This window comes from Trichomycterus rosablanca, chromosome 19 (assembly GCF_030014385.1).
Source record: "Trichomycterus rosablanca isolate fTriRos1 chromosome 19, fTriRos1.hap1, whole genome shotgun sequence".
NCBI classification, from domain to species: Eukaryota; Metazoa; Chordata; class Actinopteri; order Siluriformes; family Trichomycteridae; genus Trichomycterus; species Trichomycterus rosablanca.
Genome location: NC_086006.1, coordinates 27,860,178 through 27,870,750, shown reverse-complemented (window position 1 = coordinate 27,870,750; position 10,573 = coordinate 27,860,178). Strand labels below are relative to the sequence as shown.

The 10,573-nt window shown below is 39.0% G+C and overlaps 1 protein-coding gene across 2 annotated transcripts; it reads right to left on the bottom strand.

Moving 5' to 3' along the window:
- Positions 1–314: 314 nt before the first annotated feature.
- LOC134333337 (suppressor of cytokine signaling 2-like) lies at positions 315–8,719 on the bottom strand. 2 transcript variants are annotated; one of them, XM_063015289.1, is made up of 3 exons: positions 8,343–8,719; positions 2,053–2,306; positions 315–1,349 (listed from the first exon to the last, which is right to left on the bottom strand). In XM_063015289.1, the coding sequence occupies exons 2-3, from the start codon at positions 2,297–2,299 to the stop codon at positions 868–870; spliced, it is 729 nt and encodes a 242-aa protein (XP_062871359.1). In that variant the 5' UTR covers positions 2,300–2,306; positions 8,343–8,719; the 3' UTR covers positions 315–867. The 2 variants fall into 2 exon arrangements, with proteins under 2 accessions (XP_062871359.1, XP_062871360.1); XM_063015290.1 differs by lacking the exon at positions 8,343–8,719 and adding an exon at positions 2,804–2,935.
- Positions 8,720–10,573: the final 1,854 nt, after the last annotated feature.

Genomic DNA, 10,573 nt, shown 5'->3' with positions numbered 1-10,573 from the left:
CTGTGTCTGATCCACTCATACCAGCACAACACACACTAACACACCACCACCATGTCAGTGTCACTGCAGTGCTGAGAATCATCCACCACCTAAATAATACCTGCTCTGTGGTGGTCCTGTGGGGGTCCTGACTACTGAAGAACAGGGTGAAAGGGGGGTAACAAAGCATGCAGAGAAACAGATGGACTACAGTCAGTAATTGTAGAACTACAAAGTGCTTCTATATGGTAAGTGGAGCTGATAAAATGGACAGTACAAATACTTTTGACTGGTGTTGTGTGTGTACCAGTATTTTCAATACAGACTCAGAATAATCATTTATGAAGGAATTCTTTATTTTTTATTAATCCTGTAATTAAATAGATGTTCATGTTCTGATTGGTCATGGATATGACAAAGGGCGGGGTTAATTATGGCAGCTTTATTTACAGTAGCCTCCCTTCTTATTGGTGGATTCACTTTCTGATAATATGGAATAAAATGACCTGAAAGAAACAATTCATAGGTTTTAATTTGCACTCCGTTCTGAGTCCTAAAATAACTTGTTTTCCATAATTTGGCCCCAAAGTGCAAAATTAATGATGCTGGAAGCCGGCAAAACCAAAGAGAAGCCGTGAAGAGCTTCAGCGAAGTGAAAACAAAAAACGGGTTTGGTAGTAAACACGATTTCTGGCATCCGCGGGGGGTCTTAGAACACATTTACCCTGGATAAGTGGGCGCTATTGTACATTTATTAATCACTAATCCAATACGACGACAGGTTGGGATTCCTATGAATATTATATGAGAGTATTGACGCTTGTTACTAGGAACACACAGGGAAGCCCGAATTACAATACAAAACAATACTGGACATGAAGAAGCAGTCTATAGGATGAATGGGTACTCCCACAGGAAGTCCTTCAGCCTCTGAGGTAAAGGTAAATCTCTGTGGTTCTGTGAGTGTTGGTTTATGACCACGCGGCAGAGGTGCTGTAAACTGCACGCTGTTTTGTGCAGCGGTTTACTCAGTTGCAGTTGGAGAGTGTTCTCTCCCGTGTGTAGGGCGTCGTGGTTCACGCCTGCTTCTTTCTGGGTGGCCTGTCTGCGATACGCCAGGGTGTAATACTGCACCAGGTCCAGCACGCCCTTGAACTGGCGGAGGTGAGGCCGAGCCATCACCACCGAGTCGAAGCCGAAGTGGCCGTTGGAGTACTCGAGGCGGAGGTGAGTCGGACCCAGCACTGTTTTCACGGACAGGGTGAGGAGGTAGCCCGGGTTCGAACTGTCTCTCACTAGGAAGGAACCGTCCAGAGCCTCGATCAGAACCTCTTTAGCTTCGGCCGCTGTCATCGAGCCCCAGTACCAGCCTGCAGCAGGGACAAAACACAGTACCAAGGTTAGATCAGAACTGTGCGTTATTTCACTTTTATCCTATCTTTGCTTCATCCTGATCAGGGCTGTGGTGGGTCGGGTGTCCCCAAAATCACAGGGTACGATGTAGTAACACATTTTTATTCAAGGTGATGATTAACCCCCCCCCCCCCCCCCCCTCAAGACGCAGCCAATCATGTCTGTATGTTGGCGCCCAACCAGACGAAAGAATAAAAACAACCAAATGTTTATTTATCGTTAATAAAATAAAGATGAAGCAAATTATTGAATAATAGAGCAGCTTCTAAATAACAGCTGGAATATAAGTGTCTATTTTATTATATTAAATGATTATACATAATTATTAAAGTAATTAATTGATAAAAAGCAAACACATGCAAAGAAAAATTAATATATTTCCAAATGAATAAACAAATTAATTATTTAATAAATGAGAAGTTTAAGACAAAATAAAAAGTACAATAAATAAGTACAAAACTTAAATATTGCAGAAATGAAGTAAATTGTGTTTGCTGTGTACGTTTTTAAAAGTACTCATGTACTCTGACATTCAGTGTCTTTTCTTGCCCCAACAGCCCCCACTTTACCCCCCCTGTGGCCCCCACACGAGCCCCACTCCAGTATTTCTAAAGCGGCCGATGCAGTGACGTCGGGAGAATAAATACCGAAGCTCCTCACCCGACTCGTGCAGGTGCGTCATTGCATCCTTTAATCTCTGAGCTTCCTCGTCCGAATCCCCTCGGTTCGGCTCCAGCCTGCGCTCCTTTCCTCGAATGCCAGGGGCGAATTTTTGGGGACGGCAGTCCAGGCGGATCATAAGAGTCCCAGGCGTCTCGGCGTGGAGCTCATGGAGCTGGCAGCTTCGTCTCTCGAGCACACACACGTTCGGTTCTGCTGAGCTGGAGATGCAGTGTGTGCGCCCCATCCAAAATCTGAAGCAACGCAGACACAGAGGCGAACAAAACAGACAAAACTGAACAACAATGCTGCAACAAACATCAAAATATTAAAGCTGCACATGTCACCAACAGCTTCGTACTAATAGTATAATTCAGTGGCGTCTAAAAAAAGGTGGGTTCATGTAGAGATCCGTATCGCGCACAGAGAGTCACACACTCCTCTCCATTATCCCCTGTCTCTGTGCAGCACCATGGATCAACCAGCAGAGGTCATGATTGCAGCAGTTGACCCTCCCTCCCTCGGACCAGCCAATCATCGCCCGTATAGGCGCCCAGCCTGCTGGTAGCAGAGTTGAGATTTTACCGCTGTGCCAGGAATTCATTGGGATGAATTAAACCTGGATTGTGAGCCAGGCTTTCTTTTCCAACATTAGCACCTGACCGCAATGACTTTATCGACCGAACAAGCACAAATTCCCACAGATACACTCCAAAGTCTTGTAAAAAGGCTTCCCAGAACACTTACTCACTCATTCACTGTCTTAACCGCTTATCCAATTAGGGTCGCGAGGAAGGGGCCCATCCCAGCTCTTCAATGGGCGCAAGGCACACAGCAACACCCTGGACGGGGCACCAGTCCATCGCAGGGCAGACACACACACACACACACACACATAAACCTACAGGGCAATTCAGTGTCTCCAATTAACCTGACTGCATGTTTTTGGACTGTGGGAGGAAACCGGAGCTCCTAGGGGAAACCCACGCAGACACAGGGAGAACATGCAAACTTCGCACAGAAAGGACCCGGACCTCTCCACCTGGGGATCGAACCCAGGACCTTCTTGCTGTGAGGCGACTGTGCTACCCACCGAGCCACCATGCCGCCCGCTTCCCAGAACAGTGGGATGCAATTCAGTATAATTCTTTATACTGATTCGACCCTTCACCGCCGACTGAGGACGCCTCTTAACTGACATACGCCCCCTCCGGCACGTACAGTCAGTACAGACTGCATTTTTCACCTGCACGAGTCGAGTTCATACACCGACGGGCCACACCCCCATCAGCATTATTCCTCAGCCCTGTGCAGGCGCCATCAGTCAGCCAGCAGGGGCCGCAGTCGCACCCGTAATGAGGACCTATGATCCGACTTTCTTACCCCTAACCCTGAACAACAGCCAATCGTTGTTCATGCAGCCGCCCGGCCCAGTCGGAAGGCAGAGCTGAGATTCGATACGATGTATTAGAAACCCCAACTCTAATGAGCTAGCGTACTTTACCGCTGCGCCACCTGAGCGGCTTGATTTTATATTTTTATACTGCATTAAATGTCCGTTTGCTGATAATTGTGCATTTTTATTTTATTATTTTTATTATTTTATTTTATTATTGTATTTTTCTCTTAATTTTTTAATCATTTCTTACTGCCGAGCTCACAGTCGAGAGGCGCGAAGCCGGCCGCAAACGAATCAAACACCTTTTGTTTTATTTTGCTGATTCGTGCGTGAACGTGCATGCCGCGTTCAGTCCGTGCCAGAGCCGTCGCTGAAACGTCATCTAGAGATTCTACATCAGATATGAGAGGAAAAAATGCAAACATGGGTGTGGTGCGAGAGATAAAAGCCGCTTACAGCTTCGTGGAAGGGGTTAGGTTGGGCTTTTCCTGAGAGTGTAAATCTGTCAGCGTTTCTACACCTCCATAAATTATTTCACTAAGTGCTTCAGACCTACAGCGGAGTCTGAATTTAACACTTTATTATGATTATCAGCTTTAATATTCAGGATTTATCTAAATAAGGTTTAAATTAATTATAAAACAGAGCGGTTTTAGGGTGAAACAGAGAGTCACAAAATACGAGTCGGAGTCAAGTCACGAGTCTTTAGGCTGGAGTCCGAGTCAAGTGACGAGTCATTAGTCTAGAGTCCGAGTCAAGTCACGAGTCTTTAGGCTGGAGTCCGAGTCAAGTGACGAGTCATTAGTCTAGAGTCCGAGTCAAGTCACGAGTCTTTAGGCTGGAGTCCGAGTCAAGTCACGAGTCTTTAGTCTAGAGTCCGAGTCAAGTCACGAGTCTTTAGGCTGGAACTGAAACATCGGCTAATCAATCAGTGCCCAGCCATGCAAATTCTCTTTACCTAGTGAATTGACACAAATTCCCACAGACATACTCCAAAGTCTTGTCAGAAGACGAGTGTTGTTCTAGCTGAAAATAACACACAGGTCACTATATTTTAATAGCACTTGTTTTTGAAATTGGACATCAAAACAAGCTCATGATCCAGTGTCCAAATACTTTTGGCTGTATAATGTAATAAACAAACATATTTGTCCCAGTTTGAAGAAAAACAAACAAAACAATAAAATAATAAACGTTCGCTTGATTGGTACAGAAGTGACACCCTGAAGATTCGTTTGTACCCTTGGCAGAGTTGGACACAAGACTTGAAACTATTTATGGAAATGCTGGTTATTGCCTAATGTTACTCGCAGGGGCGGCTCAGGGGGGTCCGGGGTACGAAATAGAAGAGACACACGGTGACAAAAATAACTTGATGCTAAACTGATGAATAAAATACGGAGCAAGTTTAAGATTTCTTGGGAAAATCAGATTCAATTTATTTTAATGAGCCTAAAAATAAACACATTTAATCACATAATCCAGCTGAAAGTGTTTAAACGCCTCCTGTTTACTCACATCTGATGTCCCAGCCACATCCATGACTAACAGTTAATAGATATCAATTATTATAAATTAGGTAGATGTTTTTAACTTAGTGGCAACAGTTTGGGGAAGGTCCTTTCTTGTTTTTGTGTTAGTAAAACTGAGGCCCATAATACAGTAATTTAGTTTGTTAATGATCTAGATTTTGAAATGATGAGTAAAACTAGAAAAGATCATTTAATAAATATAATAAAGTACAGTAAGTATCAGTAAGTATTTTGTTTGTAGTGTAAGTGTGTCTGTGCTCGTGAACAGGCGCCTCTAGACTCTCCGACATTACATTCCTCCTTTCCGTTACCATTTTAACCCCAAATATGATCAAATATCCGTATTCTGATCATCCTGACTGTTAATATGTCCTTTATTGTAAAGCTGCACATGAAAGTGAAGGAAATATAGAAATATAATTCTTTTATACATTTTTGTGGCAGAATGTTCAGCCGGTTAAATATAATTTATACAGAATAATCAGGATTAAGGTCTGTATTATTATTATTACTGTTATTATTATTATATATTAATATTATATATACTTTTATTATATATTATTATTATTATATATTATTGTTGTTATCATTATTAGTATTACTGTTATTATCATTATAATTACTTTTTTACTATTTTGGTTTTATTATTATAATAACTGTTATATTATCATTATTGCTGTTGTTATATTATTATTTCTATTATTGTTATTGCTTTTTATTATATATATATATATTACTTTTACTATTATTATCATTATTATTACTTATATTATAATTTGATTACTATTATATTATTATTATTATATAGTTTTTATTACTATTATTATTTCTACTATTTTATTGTTATTATCATTATAATTGCTTATATAATATTATAGTTTTATTATTATAATTATTTTATATTATTATCATTATTGTTGTTCTTAATTCATACTATTATTATTCCTGTTTATTATCAATAATATATATATATTATTATTACTTTTACTATTATCATTGTTATTACTTGTATTATTATAGTATTATTATCATTATATAATTGTTGTTATTACTATTATTATTTCTACTATTCTTGTTGCTATTTTTAATATTATTATTGTTATTATTATGAATATTATTTTTATTACTATTTTATTGTTATCATTATTAGTATTATTGTTATCATTGTTATTATTATTATTACTACTTTTTAATACATTATAATTGCTTATATATTATTTTAGTTTTATTATAATTACTTTTATATTATTATCATTATTGTTGTTATTAGTACTATTTATATTATTGTTATTGCTGTTTATTGTTATAAGTAATATCTATACATCATAAATCATTATTCTTACTTTCTTTACTATTATTATTATTATTACTCAAATTATTATAGTATTAATATTATTACTATTTTATTATTGTTGTTATATTATTGTTGTTATTACTATTATTATTTCTACTATTGTTGTTGCTCTTATCATTATTATAATTATAATAATAATTATTATTATTTAGTGTCTTTCACACACCTTATATCGCTGTACAAATCTCTCAACACAGAGAAAAAGCTCTTCAGTATGTAAAAAGGTTTTAGAGCCTTTAGGGATAAAGAACCACAAAAAACAGCTCTGCTATGAGTGAGAAGCAGTCTGAACATGAACGACACTATTCACAGTCAGACAAGCTTTATGTTTCCACCAGCAGCATGCAGAAAAAAAGCATCGACAAATAAAACGCAGGAGCTTCTGAGGCCAGTGATCTAACTCTGGTTTTACTGGGATTTCATTCTGAACGCTGAAATGCCTCCAGTGTTTGATACAGGAAATGGTTGTGGGTGGTGGCAGGGTGGAGGTACTTTATTTGCTAACATAAATCTGGGGATCTTCAGCATAACAATAAAATGATGGATAAACTGGCAAATGATCAGACCAAAGGGCAGCGTGGATTTAATAAAAGAGGAGTGATTATTGTGTAGCAGCGTCTGTTATTATTATTATTAGAATAGCATTGTTTTTACTATCTGACACATCCCATAAATCTAAGAAAAGGTGAATCCTGAGGGCATGAGAGCACAATGATTTATTTAATGCATAATTATTACACACCTACTTCTAACTCGAGAGCTCTGATATTATTGATCTAAAGCCATGTGCTGTTTTAAAGCCTGCGAGGACCCGATGAAGTCTGGCTCGACAAGATTTTGCATTTTCTTCTCCAAAATGTAGTAATTTCCAGTTTCTTATTACAAATCCTCTGCTGCTGGCACCATCTTCCAAAGCCCTTAACCCTCAATAGCTTGCATTGCATTTAGTCACAGTTGTAAGGTTCTTTGGATAAAAGCATCTAGTAAATGCTGTAAACTATTTAGAAAAACCTGCAGCCATGGTGGCTCTTTACAGGTTTTTTTTTTTTTTTAATCTAAAAATACATTTAAAATGGGCCTTTAAAATCCAGATAATAAGGCTGCATGATATATGTGCATATATGAGCAGAAATCAGGGTTCAGTTTCACCATCCTACACAAAATGCTTTGGTATTTCTGTAAGTTTTAATGTCACAGAACTGTGCAGGCCTGCACAAATTCCTTCTGCCATATTACAATCGACCTTTTTTGTGCTTCTTGTTCAAGAAAGCTGTACGTTGTAGAACAGCCATGAAATCCTTGCTTTTTGAGTGATCTTATTGATCCCAGAGGGAAATTGCAGTCATTTGCCACAGCCTTTATCAGGTCATCCTGTAAGTCTTTTACAGTCCTGGAGAGCTTGCTTAGGCATCTGGACAAAATATTGGGCTTTTTTATTTTCATGGTCAGGCAGATTTGCTGCTGCGCCATGAGTCTGGAACTTCAGAACAATAGTCCCAGTGGTGTCTGTAGGAATGTTTAAAATCTTGTACTTATGTATACAATCATACAGACTAGTAGTAGGTAAGAAAAGCAGTATTCTATAAGGGTTGGATAGTTATAAACATAATATCCTGCTACTGTAAAATATAGCATCATTTGCTTTCTTTGTTTATTTGATACAAATTGGTTGCATAAATATAGTTTATTGATAATGTGGAAGGATGCAAATTAATGCTTTGGAATAAATCACAATTACTATAAATTATAAACTGCTATAGAATGTGTTTTAATACAATAAAAGGTTAAACAAGTACATTTTACTCTGGATTTAGGATTATAAGATATTATTGTGATATACTGCATTTGTTTTAAAGCTATATTTTACATTTGCAAAACGTTCTATTTCTTTTATAAAGTAAAACCCTGAATGTATACTTGTATAAGAAAAAATATAAATATAAAAATAAATTATTTTACACACGTTTTAATGTTTAAACAATTATAGATATAAATAGAAAATTACCTCTCCAGTCCAGACGCACAGCTCTATTAACCGAAGCGCTGCCAAGTTCCAGGATCCAGTAGAATTTCTTTCAGATGTAATAAAAATCTTTTAGCTCAAGTCCGAGTCCGACAATCAGAGGTTTAGAATGAAATCTAAACCATGTTTAATCCAAACAGCAGGCAGTCAGGTTCACAAACCTCGTGTTGGTCCGACCTGATCAGCAGCAGCAGCAGCAGCAGCATTGCGCATGTTTCCAGAGACAATCCTCCAGGTTATTTTGAGGTGTGTGTGGTGTGTGTATATATATAAATATAATATGTATAATATTAAAGCAGACTAGAATCGTGTTGTGATGTTCTGAAGTCGCTGGTTCTGAGTGCTGGATCTGGTCTGAATGTGTATTTTTCTGACGGCGTTTCCTCCGTATTGAAGCAGCAGCGCACCGCTTTCCAGGAACATTCCCAGAAAGCCTGATCACGTGTGCATGCGTGTGTGTGTGTGTGTGTGTGTGTGTGTTTGTGTGTGTGTGTGTGTGTGTGTTTGTGTGTGTGTTTGTGTGTGTGTGTGTGTGATCTGATCTGATCCCGCATCTCCAATCCGTGCCAGCAGATATTTCATCAGACAGATTTAGCTTGTTACGTAATCACACCGTATACATTTATATTAGCGTCTATGTAAACTAGAGTAAACATTATGACATCATAAGTCGCATGTATGGCACTTGATGCGCATGCGTCGCGTTAATGCGCTGCAACTTAAAACCAGGAATTTTGTTCAGGGATTTAATCTTGCAGGATGAACGACACCACACACACACACACACACACAATGTGGCTTTCCAGGAAGACTGGCGCTGAGCAGCGACACCAGAGTTTCTTGGTAGGTGGGTTATTGCGTCATTACCGAGACCGGATGTGAACTCGCACCGCAGTTAATGAATGAGCATGGCTCCACTTTAACTTACTGTTTACTTAGTTTGACTTCGACGAAATAAACACCTTATAAATAAGGTGTTACTTCTCATTCATTTAACAGGCAGACCTGTTCCTGGTGCTCCATAGATTACGTCTGTTTACCCTGACACATTTCCCTTCAACATAAGGTAACAGGATTCTCCTCTTAACCTTGGAAAGAGATCACTGTTCCATGCATTCTTCATGGAACTCATTTTAACTGGTCCAGTCAAACAAGCCCTATCTGATATAAGCATAGAGGCGTCACCTGCTAAGGTCAGCAGTCAACACGAGGAATTCTAATTACACGAGCTCTCTACACCACCAACTGCATCATCTACGTGGATTCTGAGAACCTGGGTTTTAATCCTCACTGTCTGAGTTTCACAGTGTTTCCTTCACCTGGGAGCACGCCAGTCTCCCCAGGTCTTGCAAATAATGCAAACAGTGGATTGGCTTACATTAACTGCATCTACATGTGACCATGTGATGATTTGGCCCCTAAACGGAATGAATTCCCAGGTTTTGCCTGCTGTTTCTGGGTTGTACTGGACCCAGAACAACCCTAACCAGGGTGAAAGCAGTCAGCAGAAATAAATGATAAAAAAAATAAATAAGGGAAGATGATCATGGGTTCGAGCGTGCAGGGTTCTTTCTGTGTGGAGTTTGCATGTTCTCCCCGTGTACCTGTGGGTTTTCTTTGGGAGCTCTGGTTTCCTACCACAGTCCAGAGACATGTATTTAGGTCAATTGGAGATACTAAAATTGCCTTTAGGTGTGTGTGTGTGTGTGTGTGTTAGGGTGTAAATGTGTTTGTGTGTATGCCCTGCAATGGACTGGCGCCCTGTCCAGGATGTTTCTGTGTGCCTTGTGCCCATTGAGAGTTGGGAGAGGCTCCAGCAACCAAACGACCATGCCCCGCGACCCTGCTTAGGATAAGCTGCTCAGAAAGTAAGAGTGAGTGATTAATTAAATGACTATTTAGTGAGTGATTAATTAAATGACTATTTAGTGAGTGATTAATTAAATGATTGTTTAGTGAGTGATTAATTAAATGACTGTTTAGTGAGTGATTAATAAGCCAAAACATGGACTGCTTCTCTTCTAAAACTGTTCATCATGTCAAGAAAGGAAATGCGTGCACTGTTTTACTAAATGACTGATTAATTTATTTATTCATTCATTTATTTACATTCATTTTAAAAGCATTTAACAGGTTCTCGTACTCAGAGCAATTTGCAGAAGTGCTTCCCTTAGTGAACTTTTCCTTACTCTAGTACAAGAACACAAACCTGC

Coding starts and splice junctions, on each gene's coding strand:
- LOC134333337 (XM_063015289.1), bottom strand. CDS start 2,299: ATGGGGCGCACACACTGCATCTCCAGCTCAGCAGAACCGAACGTGTGT. Junction 1,350..2,052: donor GACGCACCTGCACGAGTCGG/GTGAGGAGCTTC, acceptor TCCCTGCTGCAG/GCTGGTACTGGGGCTCGATG.